Genomic DNA, 21,944 nt, shown 5'->3' on the forward strand with positions numbered 1-21,944 from the left:
GTGCCTATCTTTTGTTCTCTGGAACAAGAGAAGACGACACTGCATGTGCGAGCCTTAATTGCTTTCAGGTGACGTATTCGTAACACAAGCGTTTGAGAAAATTGGCACTGCTTTGTACTTTCGCGCTAGCAACTGCTTCTCTTTCTAAATCACAACAGTGTACAGTTCTGCGTTGTGAAGTCGATAGCTTGAATTATCGTTCGCTATGCGGCCCTCAAAACAAGACGATGATGCAGAGTCGTCGAATTTTTCTGGCTGCAGGCAAACAAGCTTCGGGCACATTCAACCTCACAACTATCATGAGAGAAGTTGTAATGCTACACTGCAAGTCAGAGAATGTAGTGAATAAGGCTTATCGCGCTCGTTTTATCGCATTTAATCTTTTGATAATCTGATGCACAGCTTCCGTGGATTCTGGACACCGTGCTGTCAGCGGAACGCTCAGTTACTGGAACTCAGTTGTTATGTTATGCATGCTATCGAATTAATGTGACTGTGACTGAAGCATGTACGCTGTATATCACGAACTGTGAGGGATGTCGTATTATATACAGCGAAAAGCATGTGCGACGCTGACTCGGCAAACTGTCGGCGGTGAATACTTTTCACCTCGTGGTGCTCATAAAAATTCACAGGGCGCAGATAGGTTTCTCAAGAAGGGCTCAAAGGCGCGGTCTCGGGGAAAGAGCCGTTCTGGCGGCTCGATATTATCAAAGTACGTAAACGCAGTACGATTTGTAAACACATGGCAATTTCCGAGCTGAAATTGCTTGCTATGTTACTTACGGGAGTACTACATCTTGTTTCAGGGGCAGCGCATACTTCTTCTGTTGCAATCGCCGCACTTGCTGTCAAAATCAGGGCACCACATGCGGGAAGGGCGTTCGCTGAAAGCACGCTCAGCGGGGCTTCTGCTCAGACGCTCTCTTGGCTGTCGGACATTAATATCGCGACGTTCGATTTACCAAGACGCACGCACAGCCACGTATCGGCTCTGTGTTTTTCTGTCTCTGATAAGAACTTGGGAAAATATTTGGCAGCTCCTCATTGCTGTTTTCTTTTCTGACAACGTGTTACGAGCATGCCGTGGAGATTAGTTGATGTCGCTTATTCTGTAAACACGCATTGAGCTTTCTTGTATATAGGAGAGCGAGAGAAATGCGAGCACCTCACTGGGTGTCAGAGACGTCTCCGCCTTGACGGGAGTTTCAAAAGCTCCGAAAGGTAACCGGGCTTCTGCAGCCGCTGAGAAATTCCTTGTACCAGAAGTTCTCCGGAATATCTGTCTACGGTACGATTACGACAGCGTGGTGCGCATATACCGTGGCATTGATCGTGAGCGCGCAACCTACGCGTACGAGTGCTGTCATCGGTGTTTCCCACGTTGGGGGCTGTCAACTCTCGTTCGTGTCTACGCGGTGCGACGAGTGAAGCGCGTGGCTTCGATTGCTGCACGCCGACATGTGCATGCATGCGGTGAGCTCGACTCGCACGTGTTGCGAAATAATTTTTCGATGCCTCGCGAAGGCGCTGAAAATTACGATGTGTGTAATGGGATAAAAAAGGAGAGAGATAGGGCTAGGTTCGGATTTTATACTGTTTGTCAGGTATACATTGCCGATCTGCTGGGGAGGAGTGTCCTAACAAAGCGTATGCCACGGTAGCGTGTACAACGAGCAACACACAAGCTGCGGTCGAGCGTATGGCACTAATATCCCCTTGGAACACGAGAATTTAAGGTCTGTAGGTGTTTTGTATATCCTGCAGCCTTGCAAGGGCGGCGACCAGCATATCGCGGCTACCGGGCTTGTTCGTGCACGCGTGCACACTGACTACGCTGCGGCAACCGCAACTCAAGAAGGGCCTCCAGAGCGCGAGCCATGAGCTGTTTGCATGGGCCGTACTGTACTTGCACAACGTTTTTTGTGGGTGTTCGATCCTGGCCATGCTAATTATAAGATCGGCTGCACAACTGCGTGTACGTGTGTGTGTGTGTTCCTAGCAAAGACCGGCGCAGCGCCTTATCAGAAATGGATCGGCCATCCCGCTCTGTCCGAGTGACGCAACGTCGGCGAAAGCCACGGCGCTGACCTTCAGACGTTCTACATCGGCGTGCGCCGAAAGCACGGGGGCAATGAATGGCGTTCGCTTCTTTTATGAGTCCCGGCTGTCTCGTTCCTCGGCCGGGATTAGTTCGGAGTACTTACCGCGGCGCTGATAGCCGACCAAGCGTCGCGCGCGACTTGGGCCGTGCGATCGGACCGGATGGGCCCCGGAAGCAATGAAGGATGCATGGCCGCACGTCGCGCGCGGCTTGCAGCAAGAGCAGCCCCCCCCCGGAGCACTTTCTCCTGCTTGTACGCTGGTTGTTCCGTTCGAGTGCCTCGGCATCGCATCGAATAAACTGGAAACTGCGTAGGCGTTGCAACGGAATATTGGGAAAGAGTGTATCGGTGAAAGCTATACCGGGCACTCTTGTTTTGTTTTACCAGGTCCAAAAGTTTTAGAAATTGCCTATGGCAGATAGCACAAATCTTACCCATGAGCTAAGTTACTCTGTGAGGCTGTCATTACTTCTACGACAAATCAATATGCTTAATGAAATAATTAACATAATTACCTTAACGTGTTGTTTAATTATTTTACGGCGTATGTTTAGATCTACGAATTACAGCCGGTGAGTTCGCCTGGACTGCACCAGTTTCGAACTTGAACGCCGATACATTTCGTAGGACACCTTAAAAATTAACATCTCGAAACTGGTACAATCCACAGAATTAGTTCCAAGTGGATACGCCTAGCGAACTCACCGGCTATAATTCGTATGTTTAAATATATGTCGTAGTGTAAGTAATTTAAGAGTCAATTAGCTTAATTATGTCAATTGTTCAATTAAGCATTTTGATTTCTCGTAAAAGTAATGGCCGCCTCGTTGAGTAATTAATTTATATCAAGGATTAGAATGGCCATAGGCATTTAAAAAAAATCTCGGACCTTCTAAAAAGAACACCCGGTGTATAAGCTGCGTCTTCTAGAAGCCTATATTTTGCAGGCGCTAGCCTCTGCAATGCCGTTTACAGTCGAACACCTTTATAACGAAGTGCTTGGAGCCTCCGAAGTCATTCGTTATACAGAGGTATTTTCGGTGTAAAGGTCGCCCAGCTCGCAATAGAACCGGAATATAATTATTGCCTCGTTGTATGGGCGCTCGACTGTGCATACTGTTAAAGGGGACATTCTATACAGTGTGCGGTTCTCAATTTCCTGGTGCTCTACAGCTGCAAGTGCCGGCTGTATAGCTATAGTTAATGCACGGCTGTAGTTAGTGCGCTGAAGATGTGTAGAAAATTGGCAGCGCCGCTAGGTACAGCTCGCCTGATACAAAGCCAGGCGGTTATAGTATGCACCTGCCAAACGGAGAAATTTAACCACGTGCTCTACATTCGTGTCTTCCCTTTAACAGCGCACTGCACTTTATATGGTCAGTAAAGGTGCGCGCTCCGTAATCGTGTACGTACAAGAACAAAAATTTTAAAAGAAATCTTTCTAAGCGGCACTGGTGAAGGAACCTGCGCGACACACCGCACCGACCTTCCTTCTCTGTGCAACGATGTGGGAGACAGGATTATCACGGATCTTTTCTCGTTTTTCGTCCGCGCATCCGTTCGAGATTCACACTCTGTTCATATAGCATATGCGCAGCAACTGCTGCACGGTCGATCGTACACTGGTGACGGCATTATGTGCGGATACCACTGTTTGCATTTTGCGATAAGAATTCACAGCATCTTGTTTGTGCAAATGTTACCACCTTCTAACTAAATATTGCTTATTGGTTTTTCGAGCATTGCACCGGTAACGTTTGCGCGACTGCTTTCTGAACCTCCCTCCGTCCCCCATTTCTGTGTAGCGTACACTTGGTTCCTGTCTGCGCCTTGGCTTTATAGTACATGGTAATCCATGTGTTCTTATTAAAAAAAGAACCCGCAGGCGCAGACTGACGCACAGGTCGTCGCTCTAATACACTGTAACACATACCTATATAAGTGCTGGCGCGTTACAACCGATATGGATTAAACTTAGCGATAAAATACTGTGACGTGTACTCCGCCTACACCGGCGATGAGCTCAATTCTTCGCAAGGCCCAATGACCTCCGGAATATTCGTCCCTCTGTTTCGCATTACACTTAAAAAAAAAAAAAAAAAAAAAAAGTAGAGATAACCCTCGAGCGCACCTAAGCACTTCTTATGGTTTGAGAATGCGAAGCACCAATGCCCCATTGAACGCTGCTGAGCGGTCCTCTGAGTTATGAGCTCATCAAGGGCGAGCGAGCTTGTTGAGCTGCTTGCCGCGTTTTGCCGCAGTTAGAAAGGTTAGAACGCAGGCAAGCGCTTCCGCGGAGAAGGGAAGCGCCTCCGAGAGCGAGGGTGACGTGCGTCGCCTGGTGCCCTCTCCCCTCACGCAACGGCTGGCGTGCTACGGAAGCGGCTGCTTCCGTAGCACGCCCTTTCGCCCACTCTGTGCTCCGTCGAGGCCCGAGACAGCAAGCGCGAGCCAACGTAACTAAAGCCAATGGAAAGTGCCGTTTGGCTGCTACAGACGCCGCCGGCTTTCTTGCTCAATCCGCCATTGAACGCTTTCGCATTAGAAAAAAATTAATAATTCTGGTGTTTTACGTGCCAGAATAACGACCTTTTGAGACCTAGATGGGCTGCTTGGTTACTGGTTTGATGGAACATGGTTATAACGGCGCGTTTGAGGACGGGACACAGAAAGAAGTTCGGCGATCGTCCTCTGTGCATTATTTCTGTGTCCCGTCCTCAAACGAGCCGTTATAATCATGGTCTTATTGTGAGGTACGTTGTAGTGAGGGGCTCCGGATTAATTTAGACCACCTGGTGTTCTATAACGCGTACCCAATACACGGTATACACGGCCGTTTTGGCATTTCGTCCCTAGAGAGATGCGGTCGCCGAGGCCGGAATTTGATCACGCGAACTTAGCAGCGCAATGCCAAAGATACTAAGCAACCAGGGCGAGTGTTTAGGATGACATCACTAGTTCTTCATTTTATATTTTTATTTGCAACGGTTAACGCCCGTGCAAAAGTTTTAATTTCGGATGAAGCGGGCGCCAATTTTAGAGCAGGACCACCCCATAGTTGCACCATAGCTCTCCAGCTTCATGGTCTCTGTGGGTTGCTGTCAGCGTTTTTTTTTTCTTTTTGAGACCATGTGGAAACACAGCAATGAACTTCGACCACCATTAGGCACTTCCCCCTTACCAGTATGACATATTCGAAGTCATAGGAAGAAATAACGAAGGAAATAAGAGAAAAACAAACAAACAAAGAACAATAAAACAATCGACCGCATCTTACGGGGCGCTATTGAGCTCGATAAACTTGGGGTCTAGCGACAGTGTACTACCATACAGACTCGTGTAAGGGCCGCATTTTTTCACACTTATGGCGTGGTGCGGCCCTTGCACGAGACTGAACCTTTCGGTCGAAATGGTGCTGGCGCAGCCGGCGACTTGTGCACACCCCGCATCTCGTGCACACCCTGGCTGCAGCAACCTAGCAGCGGCACGGGGAACTACGCAGCGCGCGAAAATTCGCCGGCGCGCTCGCGCGGCATCGGAGCACCGAACGCGATAGCTTCTCCGTTTGACATTTCCCCCCCACATTTTGGGCTGCCATGTTGGAGGTGCTGCCCTTTCACGAGTATGTACGGTATACACCGGGTCTTTCAGCGAACACTTAAGAATGAAAAAAAAAGTTGCCTGTGGCAGACAGCACAATTCTAGTCCATGAGCTGGTCTTCTCTAAGAGGTGGACATTACTTGTACAAAAAATTGAAATGCATCGCTTGGTCTAGAAGAAGAACAATGAATTTTCCCGATGAGAGAAAGTGCAAGAAGTGCATAAAAAGTGGATCTTGAATGTTGCGGAACAATGAATTTTCCCGACGAGAGAAAGTGCAAGAAGTGCATAAAAAGTGGATCTTGAATGTTGCGGGAGGGAGGGGGGGGGGGGGTTAGAGGGTGTTCCGACTCGTACTGGTGCTCCTAGTCCTAGGGTGCTCCGACTCGTGCTCGTGTTCGTACTGGTACTCGTGCTAGTACATGTAAACGCTCGTCATATAAATTTGCAAATAAACCTCTTTCTCATCTCTCGGACGTCGTCCCGGACCTCTCGATCGCCCGGCACCTGGCACATCACCAGCCACGGAAACGTAATGGCCGCTCAGACACTGAATCACAACTGTATGACAGCGGTGGGATATACGCTAGCCTGGGTCCTAACACCTGCCATTGCGCGGTCACTGGTCACGATGACGTGTACAAGGCCTCTCAAACACCACATGAAAATCGCTGCGCTCCGCCCGATTTCGCTGTGACGCTGCTTCGTCGTTTGGCACGCGCTCTCTCGTCGGGCTATCGGTTCTGATACGTTGCCTTCGCTAGAGCTTACTCAGCACTGATCGGAATGGCTGACAACGCCGTGTGCGGTGCCCGCCGCCGCGCAATGAACATGAACCACTTTTTTGTGCAACTGTCCTCCATTTTATTTACCGTGCAAGACAATCAATGTCCAATCACTGTGGCGACTATATAGACGATCGTGTACTCTCTCTGTGCTGACGCTGTTGGTCTCCACCGCGATCATTCGGCCCAGTGGGCAACTTTTGTGCTCTTTGAAAACGAACGGCCTGTGCGCCTTTGACTGCCCATTCAGGTGCAGCCCAATCCCCTTCCTCTTTTAAATCTTTCTGTCTAAATAAATGTTAAAATTATATTCGTGTGCTCTGCGTGCCAAAATCACGACTTCATTATGAGGCACGCTGCATAGTGAGGGACTCCGGAATAATTTTGATCACCTGACGTGCACCCAATGCACGGTACACGGGCGCTTTTTACATTTCATCCCCGTCGAAACGCGGCCGCCTAGGCCGGTATTCGATCCCGCACCCTTGGGCTTGGAAGCACAACGCCGAAATAAATTTGATGCCGAAATGAAAAATTCACCCTGAACCCTCTTGTTAGAACGTCGTCCCTAGCACAAAAGAAAAGCCACCGATTCTGCAAAAGTATTGCGAGAGGTCGCTGACTGCTTGTACTGGCTAGAGTTAATGTACGGGAGCCATATAACGTAACTCACAGTATTGGCGAGCACACTGTTATGCAATGTGCTCGCCTTATATATATATATATATATATATATATATATATATATATATATATATATATAATCCTCGCTGTGAATAAGGATAGGTTAATAGAATGATGCACGAACGGAACACAGAATGTTGCCGTCGGACAATTAAACGGCGTATAAAGGCATGCAGGACACACAATAAAATGAAAGGACGGTTAATCGTGATAGATGGCAGCTACTTTTGACAATAGCTATTGTTTCACAACAATGCGTGTTTCAAGAAGGCGCGAACAGCTCGCAGGTGAGATTCTTGGAGCTTGCATCATACGAGCATAGACATGATGATCAGTGAAGACATATGTATACATCAGCGACTCGTCCTTGTCGATGTTATCATGCGCTGTCAAAATAAATTGCCTTGATGAGCCCGACCAACTTATATATACCTTAGTGTATTTTCGTGCTTTTTTACTTTCCTTTGTATGTTATGTGCAGCTGTTATGTTTACAATCAGAGCAGTGCTCATGTACGTATTTATTTTTTTCTTTACGTCTTCGAACTGTTACCCTTGCTTGTTCTTGTGAAATACCCGCAACGTAGTTCACAGTCTTGGCGCGCAGATACGACAGCACTCGGGTGGCGTGTGCGCATTGTCGCCACATCCTTCCGCTCATTGTACGACACGCAAACGCGCTCAGGTATAAAGTTGCATGCGGCAGTGCAGAAAAACACCTATACGCATAATGAATATGCGAGGGTATCGGAAGCCTATGGCTTCGGGGCACTGGAAGTTCCCTAGATATAAAATATATCTAGGGAATTTATGCCAGACAGGTGGGCGCGCTCACAGTCGAAGTCGGCGTATATGGTGGGTAGGACAAACGGGAAAGCACCGACTTTTAAAATGCAACTGCAGCATTTTTTGGGAAGGCTGCCGAAGTGAAAGAGAAGGTCAGTCACGAACAGAACGTATCCATAAAAATCGCCGAGCGACGCTATAACTTCTGTCATGCCTATCCACGTGTATACTGTTTAAATTTGTTTCGTGTTTAGTTCGATGACCTTCCACGCAAGCAGTCTAAGGTCCCGGTTATCGCGCGACCTTCACAAACAAAACCACTAAGCCGTGTCAAAAGCCGTAACAAACAAAGGAATCAAGATCCTGTGGTGTTCGACTGGCGCTTCATAAAGCGTGGTTGTCTGTCGAGAGTTTGGCAATGTTCTTGTTCAAATGCCTATTACGCTTCGTCCCGATTTTAACAAGTTTGTACTGCTACATATGAACTTCTTTGAATGAAGGGTATCCCTAACACTGATCATTGTTAGGGATGCCCTTCATTCAAAGTAGTTCAGATTATGTATATTACGTTATCACGTTTTGTTATGCATGTTTGTTATCAGTTAAATAAATTTGACTGATAACACGCATGCATAATATAACGTCGTTTGACGCACAATAATATAACGACACGTACCTTTCACAGGCGATTTACTCGAAATTTCATTTCGGTCAATACGTAGTCAGCAATGCCCATCGATGGAAATTCCCTTTTCCTACAGAGTCGGCAGCGCGAGTAGCTAGCAAAGTAAGCCAACAGTCGCTGAAGCCGAAGAAGACCGGGTGGAATGCATCACAAGCATGGCTCTATGGATTAAGCAGGGCGTGAGGGTCCGTGCATGGTAAGGAGCATGAACAAAATAAATAAATAAATAAATAAATAAATAAATAAATAAATAACACACTTATAATCTGCCGAGTTGCATAGATAGTTGGATGTATTTTACTTGTAAAGATTTCTCTCTCTCTCTAAGCGTTAGTGGCGCGCAAATCTCAAAGGGGAATTTCTCTATTCCGATGTTTGCGTTCACGCAAGAGGGTACGCAAAAAAATAAAAAAATAAAGAGGCAAAGCTCAGTGCCCTTACACTCTGTGAAGAAGGATGACCAGCGAAGCTGTGTATGTGGGCCCCTAATGGCGAACTACACCTCCACCGCGGGTCGACCCGTCATTGCACCATCTTCGGGATCGGCCCACGTATGGGGAGTGCTTTACGCCTGTTTCACCTCCACCGCGGGTTGGCCCTGCATTGCACTGTCTCCGGGATCGGTCCACGTATGGGGAGTTTTTTGCTTACGACACGAAAATTTCCTTGCCCGGTGGAGGTATACAGCTTCGCTGTAAAACAATCAATTGTAAGACTCCAAAATTTTCTCTTGTCGTCTTTTTCCATCTACTTTAGGGTCAGTGGAATTACAAGCGCTTCCGAACTTTAGGACACGGGTTCTGAAACCTACCGCTGAGCAGGAGCGCAATTAAAGCCTTCTGTGTACCGTACTGCCAGGAAGAAGGAATGGGTGCTAAGACACGTCGCTGTCGGCTCCCGACAAAAATATCGCGTCGAGCCGCTAGTAACTCGGTACAGCTCGTCAATCCTTTAGCTATCGCCGAGCAGAAAATAAACGAAACAAGTCCGCAACGCAGCAAATGCACAAAAAGTGTGCAGCTGACAGCGAGTCTGCCGTGTTTTCCTTGCCTTCCAACCGTTCGCAGGAGATGGCAGAAGGAAATAACGAACACAAAGTAACGCTAACATCGCTCGTAGGCTCGCTAGCGCAGGCAGCGCCATCCGGTGTGCGAGTGGCGTAGCCGCGTCAGCGCGCTTTTTCCCTCATGCTGCAGAACGGCTGTCGGCTGTCGCGGTGGTGCGCGGGTGGGCGCACCAATGGGTGTGAAAGCTGCGGTAGGTGCTGGAGGCCGTCGGCGTCTGATTCACCGCAAAGAAAAAAAAAAGGAAACTTTGCGCAGGTAAGAGGCGAGAGAGTCTATATTCTTGCAGTGAGCAGCCGCTATTCACTGGTGCATCGTCGGTGCAGCTTATAGAAACGGCAATGGCCCACTTGCCGGAGAAAGCTATGCGTTCGGTTCGCTTTCGTTGAAGAGCCGCGGGGACAGCTTTGCGCGGCTCCCGCAGTTCGTCCGTGTGCGCCCTACCTAGATTTCGCTAAACCTGCGAAATCCTGCTCGATCGCTTCGATCACACCCTTGCAGAGAAGAAAAACGGTATGTCCTTGATCAGTTCGCTACTTGTTCGTGTATACCTGGATGTCTTGTGGCTCGTGAATACCGGCCGGCAGTAACAAATAGAGGTTCGAAATTAATTGGTTTCGTAAAGTCGCGGGCTGTGGTGTGGAGTATGCCTTGATACCTTCCGTCAAATGATTTCCGGTGGTCGTAATCGCTATGTGTCTTTATAAGTCTTTATTTCGGTGCCCTTTATTTACAAGTTTTGATTTAAGCCACGAGACTTATAGTTCACTTTAACGAGACTACGCAAAGTTTTTTTTTTTTTTTAACTATTATTAATTGTTTCGCTTTGTTCCGACTTTATTTTAGTTCTATAACTCCCGGGAGCAGCTAGATTCCCCGCTGTCTGGCCGTTTTAATTAATTAAACAATTAATTAATTTTGTCGTTTGAGTAGTGATTTGGCCAAAATCTTGGCTCGCGTTGTAGCGCTTTTATTTCGAGTGGTCGAGATATTGCTGTACCGACATTCTTGTGCGTGCGAGAAGTATGTGTGACGAAGATGTTGATACGGGCGGCGATTTGCGGCCGTAGAACAATGACGATATAAAAAAAACGCACCATGATAAATCAGCCGGGTGCTTTCCTTGACGCATGTACCGATACGGTACTCGAAGCTCCAAGTGTTAATTCGAACTCCGACTCTTTTTCCGTACTTGAGAACGCGAGACGATGGCCGAAAAAACAAAAAAAGTAGAGGCAGAAAGAAAGGGCGGAGAGAGCACCCGGCTATATGGTGGCTCGTATAGCCGTATCTTTGGGTTCTCATGGAGTATGTCGGGTCATTGACATTAAGTCAGTTTATTCATGTGTTATATAATGTACAAAGGTTTAATCTGATATCCTGCAATGGGCCACAATATTAAACATTCATATTTAAAACAACGGTTTGATGTTACACATTTGATCCAAATATTACATCAAACCTTTGGTGGAACATTGTTTGGAGCATCCGTTATACTTCTTTGGATGCACATTCCAGTGTGCAGTGGGAACATCAACACCGTTGAATATATTGACATCCATTCACACCTACAAATATCAACCACAGCAGCATCAAGCAAATTACATGCCCTGGGAACAACTGGTTGCCAAGTGCTAGAACTATTGTGACATTTGAACAGCCTGTGTTAGACATTTCAGAAGATCAGTGACAATAGGAGATGCACATGTACAGCACTGGTACAATGCTACAATGGTACAACATACCTATGCAAGTATAGCTGCTTTCTTTTTTACACTGTATACCTCCAATGCATACTCGTGTAGGCTTTGTAGAAATAGCGTAAATATTTGACGTATCACGTAAATCACTCTACGACATCTAGGGGGAAATTTATATTCAACTCCCATTAAACTTAGCTTTAAGAAGAAGCTGTATGCCTAATTTTTCTGTTATAGCAGTAATTGTAACTTGCATTATTGTATTGCATTATTTATTTATTTATTTGTTGAATACTGTCAACCCCCAACTGGGGGTTATTACAGGGAATACAAAATAAAAACCAAGATGCACAGCTAAAGAAACGCTGATCTATACAAAACAGTCAAGCATTAAAAAATAAAGGCAAAAACTAGCCATCACATTCATGATAATACATGTCCACAGCGTGGTCAAAAGTGCAGACATCATCAGAAGCAACAGCAGACCTGGCCAAGTAAGTGGTTCATGCATATATGGAAAGTGACAATCCAAATGTGTCACTGCAGGTATTATATTGCCAGAAATTAAAATGAATATGGCTGAAATCATGATTTATTCGCCTATTCCGTTTTCCTGGGCACATAGATACTGTGTTTATCAATATCTGAAACAGGGTATTTATTCTATATTTCCTTCTGCATATTTCTAATAGATCTAAACAACAGAACATTAATGTTTGTGTTACAGTGTCTGTCCTGTGATACCTGGAACATATAAAACGCATGGCTAGTCTCAGAATTTTTTCAAACTTCCATTTGAGTCACTTTTGGTTAGGACTCCAAACTGCCATGTTTACTTAATTGCTGCCATTTTGTTCGCAGTCATGTCTTTGTGTTTGCTGCATTGACGTACCTGTGTTGTACACAGAAACTGCCTTCAAGACGCCGTAGTGGCTAATGCAGATGCCATGCATACAAGTGTTTGATGGCACTAAATGTTCAGCCAGAAAGCTATCTGTTCCAGAACAACACGTCAGATTAAAATTCACAAATCAGGATTAACCATTATTTAAATAATTCGGTGTTCCCTCTCATATTGCTCACAACTATACGTTATGATCACCTTTCACTGCACTCCTGGGCCACTTTCTGACATTGTGTAAATTGCATTGGGCATATTAGATGTGCCACTCAACATAACATTTTCATGCAATAGGAAACTAATCACATAAAATCTAGCCTTTTCCTTCCTATTCATTGTAGAATACTTCGAGTTTTAAAGCAAAGCAGTACCTTTTATTATTGTTCAACTTTCTATAAAATGCGCATAGGATATTGTTCATTTAGATTTTTAAAATTTACCCTTGTTTTTATTTGTTCTTAATCTCAAAATCACTTTGGAGCAGATGTACTTCAATTTACTCAAGTCCTGCTTTAATATTGTAAGCTGCACTTGTTTTTTGTTAGATGTGCACAAAAGTTCACTTAGCAATATATAATTTTGGAATCTTTATGTATACGTACATATATATATATATATATATATATATATATATATATATGATGTGCATTGTATGATTACTGTATGTGTCAGAAAGAAAATATATATTCGAAAAAAGTGAACATTGAAACATGCTATAACAAATTAGTTTGATGTGGAATGAAAAAAACACAGCAAGCATTTTTATTCCCTATAAAAACTGCAGGGCCTGAAATGCGTTGAATTTCCTTGCATTAATGAATGCTTAATAAGAACAAGAATGGTTAATATCTTGCTTCACTGTTGTAACAAAAAGATATTACTGCATATTTTCTATTTTCATTTATAAACAAGATATGATGCTTTCAGATGATATATATTAAGCATAATGGACTGTAGTGCGCTAGTTTTATAACTTGGCACTAATCAGTGGGTAGCCCAAGGGCAGACTTCGTGGCAGTTCTAATTGTGGAGCATTAATTATGTAGGGAATAATTTTATTAGCAGTCATTTTTCTTTTTCGGTGTCCTGAAGCACAGGCAGTTTCTTTATGATGGTAATCTGTTATTTAATTATACAGATGGCAGAGGCATCGTAGCGCAAATAAAAATAGTACACAAGACATAGTAGGGTATGGGATACCAGTGGTTTCTTTCGGCACCGTGTAAACTCACTGGCCTATGCCCTGGAATTTTATGCAAAATCAGGAAGCGTGGATACCCGTAGAAGCACGCCAGGCCATATGTGAAATTAGTAGCTGGTGTGGTTTACCTGTTACCATTGTCATGTGGGAAGGCCTAAATAGGTCAAAGTGGGTGGTGCGTCAAGTACCAAGCGCTGAAGCACAATCATTCACTGAAGAATAAAGGCAACATGCATCTGCCTGTACATCACATGGCTTGCAAGTGTGAACCTCGGTATTGTAAGATTAAGGTTTCGAGCAGAGGCAGAGAAACAACTGCACATGAACTTTTGGAAGCCTTCCATGTCGGGAAAAGAGGCACAGAATGCGTCAGCGCTAATTTTGTGTGTCTGGAAACGATACGCAATTTTTTACTTGTTTTCTTTGTCATGACAATCCTGTGTCCATGTGCTTATTATTGTATGTTTCTTCTGGTTTTATAGGCAACTGTAATAAATTATGAGTGTAGCGTCAATAGTGTTTGGTTTTGTGTCCTTTGTATTCATTTTTATTTGCACTGCGACGTCTTCTCCAAGTATCAACTAACTAGCACAAAAACAAGTTATATATAGCCAAATGTTGTGACATTGTGAAAGGCATGGCTGTAAGAACAGTTTGAAGCAAGATTAAGATTATTCTCAAATGTGGAGTGAGTTGCTGCTGCACAGTCGTAGTCATTTTGTCTAAATTGGCAGCAAGAATGGCTGATAATGGAACACAAATTGAGATGAGATGCTAGGTACTTGCTTGCTAGCAGTCTTTCAGTGCAAAAACAGGCACTTATAGGGTCACGAAGGACGCAGCTCCAAAATTGGGCTTCGTACATCAGAAATATGTGCAATACTGTTGTAGGCACTAGTAGGACCTTATAACCAGTGGTTAGTCATGAAAAATATGCATGTTTGAACTTAAATTGGTCATAAATGCTTTAGCCACATTATTAATTCATTTAAAAAAATTAACTCTTACAGCATTCAGAGCAGTGGCATATGTTTGCCCCTTTTCAAATTTCTTGCAGAATATTTTTCATTTGTGCGATGGAGTGGAGTGTTATTGAATGCAAATCGAGGTCTTAAAGACCACTCACTCGGAAGTTTGTGCAAACGAGTGCTGCTTTTTTGTACGAACAAGGCTTCTACACATTGTCGTAGCTGTGATGCTTTTGCAGTGCATTCAGTCATTTTAGTTATGTAAATCCTTGCCTGCAGGAAACTACAATTGATCACACCTTTGGTTGAAGAAGCACCTTGCCCCACTCGCCATGTCCTTAACGCTACCACATTGTCTGTAAGTATAGGTTGTATTTTGTTTGTTTACTCCTTGGCTGAAATGTCCCACAGAGGCATAGTTTCTATGCAATTGTTTCACTTTCATAGTCTGTTTTTTGAGCCGTGTGCCTCTATGTAGAGCTAATTTGTAAAGTTATCACTTTGTGTTATGAGACCACAACAGGCTATAAGCAAAAATGCAAAATATGTTGGAAAGATGTGTGCTGTTTGAAAATATATGTAATGTATTGCAATGATAATGGAAGCGCGTATTGTAGGGCAAGTAAATATTAGCTAGTTATTAATAGACTGCATCCCCGATGTATCTTTATGGTTCGTTGTTGCTACATGGACATCATACGCACATATAATGCAAAAATACTTAAACAACAATGGCACAATATCCTTCTGGCCAGCCTTACCAACTCTCCGAATTTTGTTTTGTTTATCAGACATTCCTGGCCTTACCTCGTGCCAACATTCAAATGCTGTCAATTAGAATATGTGCTACCTGAATATGCAGGGATGGTACTATACTCATGGAATGAAATGCAACAATGAAATTTTAAATTAGAACACTCCATATGTAGAATTATGTTGTTTCGATTCTGGTCAATAAAGGTCGTGTAGACTCTGATCTGAGTGTACAAGCCAAAGTTATGATAATCTTATTTGCCAAAAGTTACTAACTGGAGGCAGTAATGGAAGTGGAAGCATGCACATTAGTCCCATAATGGCACCTTTCGTTCTGTGAGTACTGTACAGCTTGTTACTGCATACACTTAATATTTTCAGTGTGTAATTGTAATTGTAGGTCGTGTTTCTGGTCCTCCTTTAAGTTAGTCCTCTTTTATTAGCTAAGTGCAGTCACTAAATTAAGATTACTTGTGTGCCTCAGCACGTCCCTCTAACACATTCTTTTCATGACTAGGGCATTGTAATATGAATTAAATGAAAGCAGATAAATGACTTGAAGAAGGTATTACATGTATGTATGGAATGCTTAGGAACAAGATAAAGTGGTGGCTTGGCACATTTGATTGGTCACAACAATAGCAAAGGCTGAGAATTGGATGTGTTATATCACAATCTGCATACACATAATACATAATTTAGGTCATAGCTTTGCAACAGGGGCCTTCCTCTCGCTGATTTTGATAAACTGCTTGTCTTTTGACTTTGAGAAGTATTTCTAGGCAGGTTAGACATGCACAAACTGATAGCCAGTCTTGGTAAATGAAGGATGTACATTGAATATGAGGAGACAATGAATTCGATATTGCGATTAGCAAAACACCATCTTCTTTTTTCTTCAGTGTGACTTGCTTGGTTGCACATGATAAAGAACATGTGAAAATTGGTGAGCATGATATTTTTTTATTCAGTTGTCTTTGGAACTTTCAATTCATAGGACTCTATTCGGAAGGAATAGTTGCACATTGTTTGTTGACTCACTCTTAAATATTATCATGTACTCAATACAAACTTGTTCAACACAATGATAATATGTTTGGATTGTACAGATATTTTTGAAAATTCTCGTTGTTGACAGCACAATATCTCGTTTACCCTGTAGCAGGCATGTCTGCAGCACCATTTGTTTGTGCAGAAAAGCACTCCAGCATACTTTTGTGGAAGCTTCACTGCGTTGCATTCACATAAACTGATGGTATTATAAGAGCAATCTTAGACAGATATTTCTTGAGCACATGTCATAAGAGACCATCTGTTTTAAGCACTATATGTATAATATCTTTTCTTTTATACTGTTTGACAGTCTTCCTTTGTGATATAGTAGCATCATTGCTCTGCTTTGAAATACTAATTTCCTTTTATGCTAAGCTCTTGAACTGTAGCTTTCGGCATTTTATTTATTTATTTATTTATTTATTGCCATTTTGGTGGTTATGTATGCTCCTTTGCTTTCGTACCATTGTTTTTCTTTTTGTTCTCTGTTGTCTTACTTTTCCCGATGCATGTATGTCTCTTACTGAACTGTTTGAACCTGTGTTTTCACTGTGCTACTTTTTATATTGCTTGTTTACAATGTGCTAGTTTAATCACTTGCATGCATACTGCTTTTATACTTGCGTGTCTTGTAATCAACTAATGTCTTACCAATAAAAGGTCCCCATGACAGTTTTGCTGTGGCACTTTTTCCTTTAGCTCTTACACCAGCATAGTTATGTATCGTTTGGATTAATAATAATTAAGCTTCGACTAATCTGCATGCTTAAGTGGTCAGGGCTCCTACAGGAACTGTTAGAAAGAAGTGCTGGGTGAAGCAACTGTTACCAGCTGAATTTATTTCAGTTGTCAAGTATTATCGTTGCCGCCCTCAAGTTTCTAAATTATTCTGTAAATGTTTGTCTTAATTATGCCATATTGACTGCATAGAAATGAAAATGGAACAACAGTGGGATTCTGATGGGGTTGGCTGTGCAAGTAACCTTGTGAAGTTCCATCTGTGTGCAAAATGTAATGCATTCTGTATTGTTGTCAGTCTGCAGAAATAATTCTGTCAAGAGCTTTTGGTGACAGACATGAAAAAGAAGTGTGAGGAGTGCAATTCTACTAGTTTTTAGCTTGGGCTCACTTTGGTAACCGTTCAGTCAAAGTTGTATACAGTATATGCTATGTAGTCAAAATGTAAAAGTTCTCCCAGATTTGTAGATAATATGAATACATTGTCTTCTCACAAAATGCCTAAAATAGACTTATTGATGATTGATTAATGGAGTTTATTAATGCAAGGGCCAAATTATAGCCAAAGCGTGCCATGCAAATGGCGATGAGCTGTCAGTGGAAAAAATTAATCGCAAATAGTAGATGCAACATGGTGGAAAAGAGGCCTGAATTCTTATCGCTGTGAAGTGTGTAAAATATACAAGTATTAAAATAATGACAATGACTGGTGACATTGTGCTATGTCCATAAAAGTTCCATTACAAAGGATGACGTAAAACATGTCAGTGACAGTAGCACATTCACCAGAGCCCTTTAATGCAAGGGCTGGGAGGCACATGCTCTACAAGAATGCTATTGCAGCTAAAATAAGCTTACTAACTGGTATTATATTAAGGAACATGACATCTGCCGTGATGGTATGGCAACTGGGGTGTTGTTCGAGAGCTTGTGTTGTCTCATGGGCTGATCTTGCAGCAGATATGAGGTATGTGCTTAGATGACATTGAAAACTGCTTTGGGTTGGAATTTCAGTACATGCTAAAGAGTGCCCAGTGCTGTAAACTAATTTGTTGCCTTTTGTGGATTTTTCTATACCATATCAGTAGGTATGGACCTGAAACTCGAATATTTCTCAGAGTAGGTTTTGATCTCCCAAGTTTCAAAAAGTTCCGACACAGAATATCCAGTTCTTGATGACTGACATTCCCTTCTTGTAGTGCGTCATGTTATTTTTTTTAGTACTGTAAAACAAGGCAAATATGTAGGTGGTATAATTAAGCCAACAGCAGGACAGAGGTCTCTCTAACCTTTTTAATATCCTTGTGATGCACAAATTGCCAGCCACCTATATCACTGAATTTTCAATATCATCACATACGTCCTTGCTGCCTTCACCTGCTTTCTTTCCTTGGCTATCTATTGGTCTCCATGAATTGTATGGCAAGTTATTGATCTTCCTTCTTGCATCTAGAGGAACAAATAATCATGGCAAGGATATCAAGGGAAATGGTATCATCATCATAAATGTTAATTAACTTACTTAACCTTTAAGGGCACTAACTGGGATGTTTTATAATGGGAGAGCACCAAAAGAAAACAAAAGCACACAATGTTCTCCTTTTTTTTTCGGACATGAGAGAGTCTTGCAAAAGATGTAGTTAAATAAAGTGAATACTAAAGTATATCAGGGTTCCGGCAGTCATATTACGTAGCAGCTGAATGAAAAATACAAAAGGGAAATATAATGAATAGTACCTGTAGCTAAGTAACAAAACTTATATAGCTTGCAATTCTCTAAATTTTATCGTGTCGCAGTCGTATCCGTGCCAAGGAAAGCATATGTCGCCTTGAAAAAGACAAATCCACCTGTCAGAAAATTGGCTCCGGCTTTCACCTTGTTCTCGTTTTACTAATCGTCTTAAATTCCCATCTCCCGCCTTGCCGGTGTTTTCCCTGAACCTATCTTGTCCTCCTCTCATGCAGCACTCAACTAAAATATCCTGAGTGCCTCCCACCAAACAAAAGAGCACCACCAGGTAGCAGGTGTTCTGTGCTGTGGGCTCCACATTCTGGCTGCCTTTGAAGGAGGCAACGACTGCAGCATGGCAGGCCACCAGGCAAGCTTCTCTGCGAGCCGGTCGGCCCCAGAGGAGGAGCGAACGTCGGTGCGCATTTCCCTGCAGCCCTCGCAGATTGCACTGCCCACGTATCGCCACTCATCCGGGGGCAGCATCAGCCTCGGCGGCCGGCGCTACTCAGGCCTGCTGCCTATGCTGTTTGACCGGGCGGCACGCTCCTGGTGGGACCCACGCTTTGACTCGCACATCCTTGAAGCCCAGTACAAACGGAGCACATTTCCGCAACTACGCCAGCGGTTCCAGTATGCCCTCTGCTACTGTGTGCTGGCTTCCCTGCTGTACTGCATCTACTCGGCCAGCATGGTGCGGCCGCACTGGGTTGCCGCGGTTGTGGTGTCACTGCTGGTATCAGTGTCGAGCATGGCTGCTCTTGTGTTCACCCAATCACGGCACTATACTGCCAATTATGTCAAGGTGTCACTAGCCACCGTGGTTGTGCTGTGCACGGCATCCCTTTCAGTGTTTGCGCCAATTGTACACGAGCGTGGCGATGACAGTGCAGTTCACATTTTGTCTGTGGGGGCCTTCTCGCTCTGCATCCTGGTGCTCATGATCACATACGCACTGCTGCCAATGCCCCTGTATTTGGTTGTGGCTGTTTGCAGTGCCTACTCAATACTTTTTGAGATCTTTTCGGCACTGCTCATTCCCACCCTTACGGGCACTGTTGTGGCTGTGCGCGTGCTCCTTCAGCTCTGCGTTCATCTCGTCGGTCTGCACACCCGGGTGATGACTGAGATTGGAATGCGTAACACATTCTTCAAGGTCGGCCAATCACTCATGGTGCGTCGTGATCTTGAAGTGGAGAAGCAGCTTAAGGAAAAAATGATTCATTCGGTCATGCCGCCCAAGGTGGCCGAGTGGCTTATGACCAATGCAGAAGAGGATGACACGTCCTCCGAGCAGCCTCGAAAGCCTTCAACCAGTCCCCGGCCCTCACAGATGATCTTCCGTCCCTTCAACATGCACCGCATTGAAAACGTCAGCATCCTCTTTGCTGACATTGTTGGCTTCACACAGATGAGTGCCAACAAGTCTGCCGAGCACTTGGTGGGCCTTCTGAATGACCTTTTTGGGCGCTTTGACTATCTCTGCAACAAGCTTGGATGCGAGAAGATAAGCACTCTTGGCGACTGCTACTACTGTGTCTCCGGCTGCCCCGAGCCGCGTCCTGACCACGCCCGTTGTTGTGTGGAAATGGGACTTGCCATGATACGTGCCATTGCCGAATTCGATGAGGACACTAATGAGTCGGTGAACATGCGTGTGGGTGTTCACACAGGCACTGTACTGTGTGGCATCGTGGGCACCAAGCGCTTCAAGTTTGATGTCTGGTCCAATGATGTCTCCTATGCCAACAAGATGGAATCAACTGGACGACCTGGCAGGGTGCATGTGTCAGACAGCTCCCATGCATTCCTCCTTGACCATTACTACATGGAGGAAGGGCCAATGGACCTAAGTGAGTAACGGTACTTTCCTCCTTATGTTTAGCATTGATAGCACGTTGCTTATGATGTGTCTTGAGAATGACTTTGATAGTGTCTTGTGCAAGTCTCTTACTACCTTCTTCATGATGGACCACAATGCTTTCTATTTCACCCAGCTGCCACATGTAGGCCACACTGCACTGCTTCTTCCACTTATACGTGAAATAATTTTTCTGTGATATCCTTTTAGTTAGATAAAGCACCCAGACAACTTCACTGTCATCAGCACCTGGCACTGCAGAACTGTATTGGAACGTAGAAATTACCTGTTTCCACACAATGCAGTGCTTACTGCTTAAACATTACTACTGCTCCCTGTTTGCTGAAGCCAAATGGCTGCTTCATTTTTTCATCTCGAGTCCCATCTACCTTCCACATGCTGTCTTGCAGGCTTAGAGAACTTCATTGCAGCTTGCATACGCACTTTCCATAGCAAGATCAGTGTCTTGGTGCTTCAAATCGAGACTTGTGTGCACCCTGCAGCTGGGTACTGAGAGTTGCAACTATAATCAGTTTGCACTTGTGCAATGTTATACAAGTTATGCAATGCAAGGAGACTAGCAATTACAATCTTTTCTTTATTTGTGTCATTACTTCTTGCCTTAATGGCAACCACATGAAACATATTTCTCACCTAGTTTTGGTTTGGCATCATCTAGTGTCGCTCTATCTATTTTGGACTTCATGACGACCACACTGTTACCCCTGCTGAAATGTGCTTCATGTGATTACCAATTTATACGGATAAACCATGATGCATTTTTTAATGTGATACCATTTTATGTGGACCTCACACACTTTGTAGGTATCCATCTGACAACAAATATGAGCCGATCCCAAAGGCAGTGCAAGCTAACACAGTGTCTCCAAGCACTAGCTACCACAAGAGAATAATGTGAGAAACTGGCATGTAATGCACCTGCAAGATATTTCAAAAAGCGACTTTGGCATGGGAGAAGCACACGTGCGATCATGGACTAATGTTTATAGCATTGAGTTGCTGTGCTGGAAGACAGAGATTTGATCCCACCATTGGTCACACATTACTTTATAGCATTATTGGCAGACTTCACTCACTTTGGAGGTATCTAACAGAAAACATTAGGTGTGTTGAGCGTACACGATTGTGTCACAGTGTGTACAAAACTGCTAAAGAGTTGCTCATGCATACGCAGCTGTCAAGACATCACAGTCATCACAATATATGTATGCTATGGCATGCTCAGAGAGTTATTGGTGCTAAGTTCCAGCCTAGTTCTTCTTACCTTTTTTTTACTATTAATAGCAGCGCACTTATGACGTGATCTGAAG

The 21,944-nt window shown here is 44.0% G+C and overlaps 1 protein-coding gene across 3 annotated transcripts in view; it reads left to right on the forward strand.

Moving 5' to 3' along the window:
- Positions 1–21,944, forward strand: part of Ac13E (Adenylyl cyclase 13E) — a 138,853-nt gene that overhangs the window by 75,492 nt on the left and 41,417 nt on the right. For 2 of the 3 annotated variants that reach the window (XM_050182646.3, XM_050182651.3), the window contains exons 2-3: positions 14,759–14,837; positions 18,989–20,605. In XM_050182646.3, the coding sequence (XP_050038603.1) occupies positions 19,108–20,605 (1,498 nt within the window). In that variant the 5' untranslated portion in view covers positions 14,759–14,837; positions 18,989–19,107. Of the gene's footprint in view, positions 1–9,715; positions 9,968–14,758; positions 14,838–18,988; positions 20,606–21,944 lie in introns of those variants that run through there. The other variant, XM_050182647.2, reaches the window with a different exon arrangement.

This window comes from Dermacentor andersoni, chromosome 4 (assembly GCF_023375885.2).
Source record: "Dermacentor andersoni chromosome 4, qqDerAnde1_hic_scaffold, whole genome shotgun sequence".
Lineage (NCBI taxonomy): Eukaryota > Metazoa > Arthropoda > Arachnida > Ixodida > Ixodidae > Dermacentor > Dermacentor andersoni.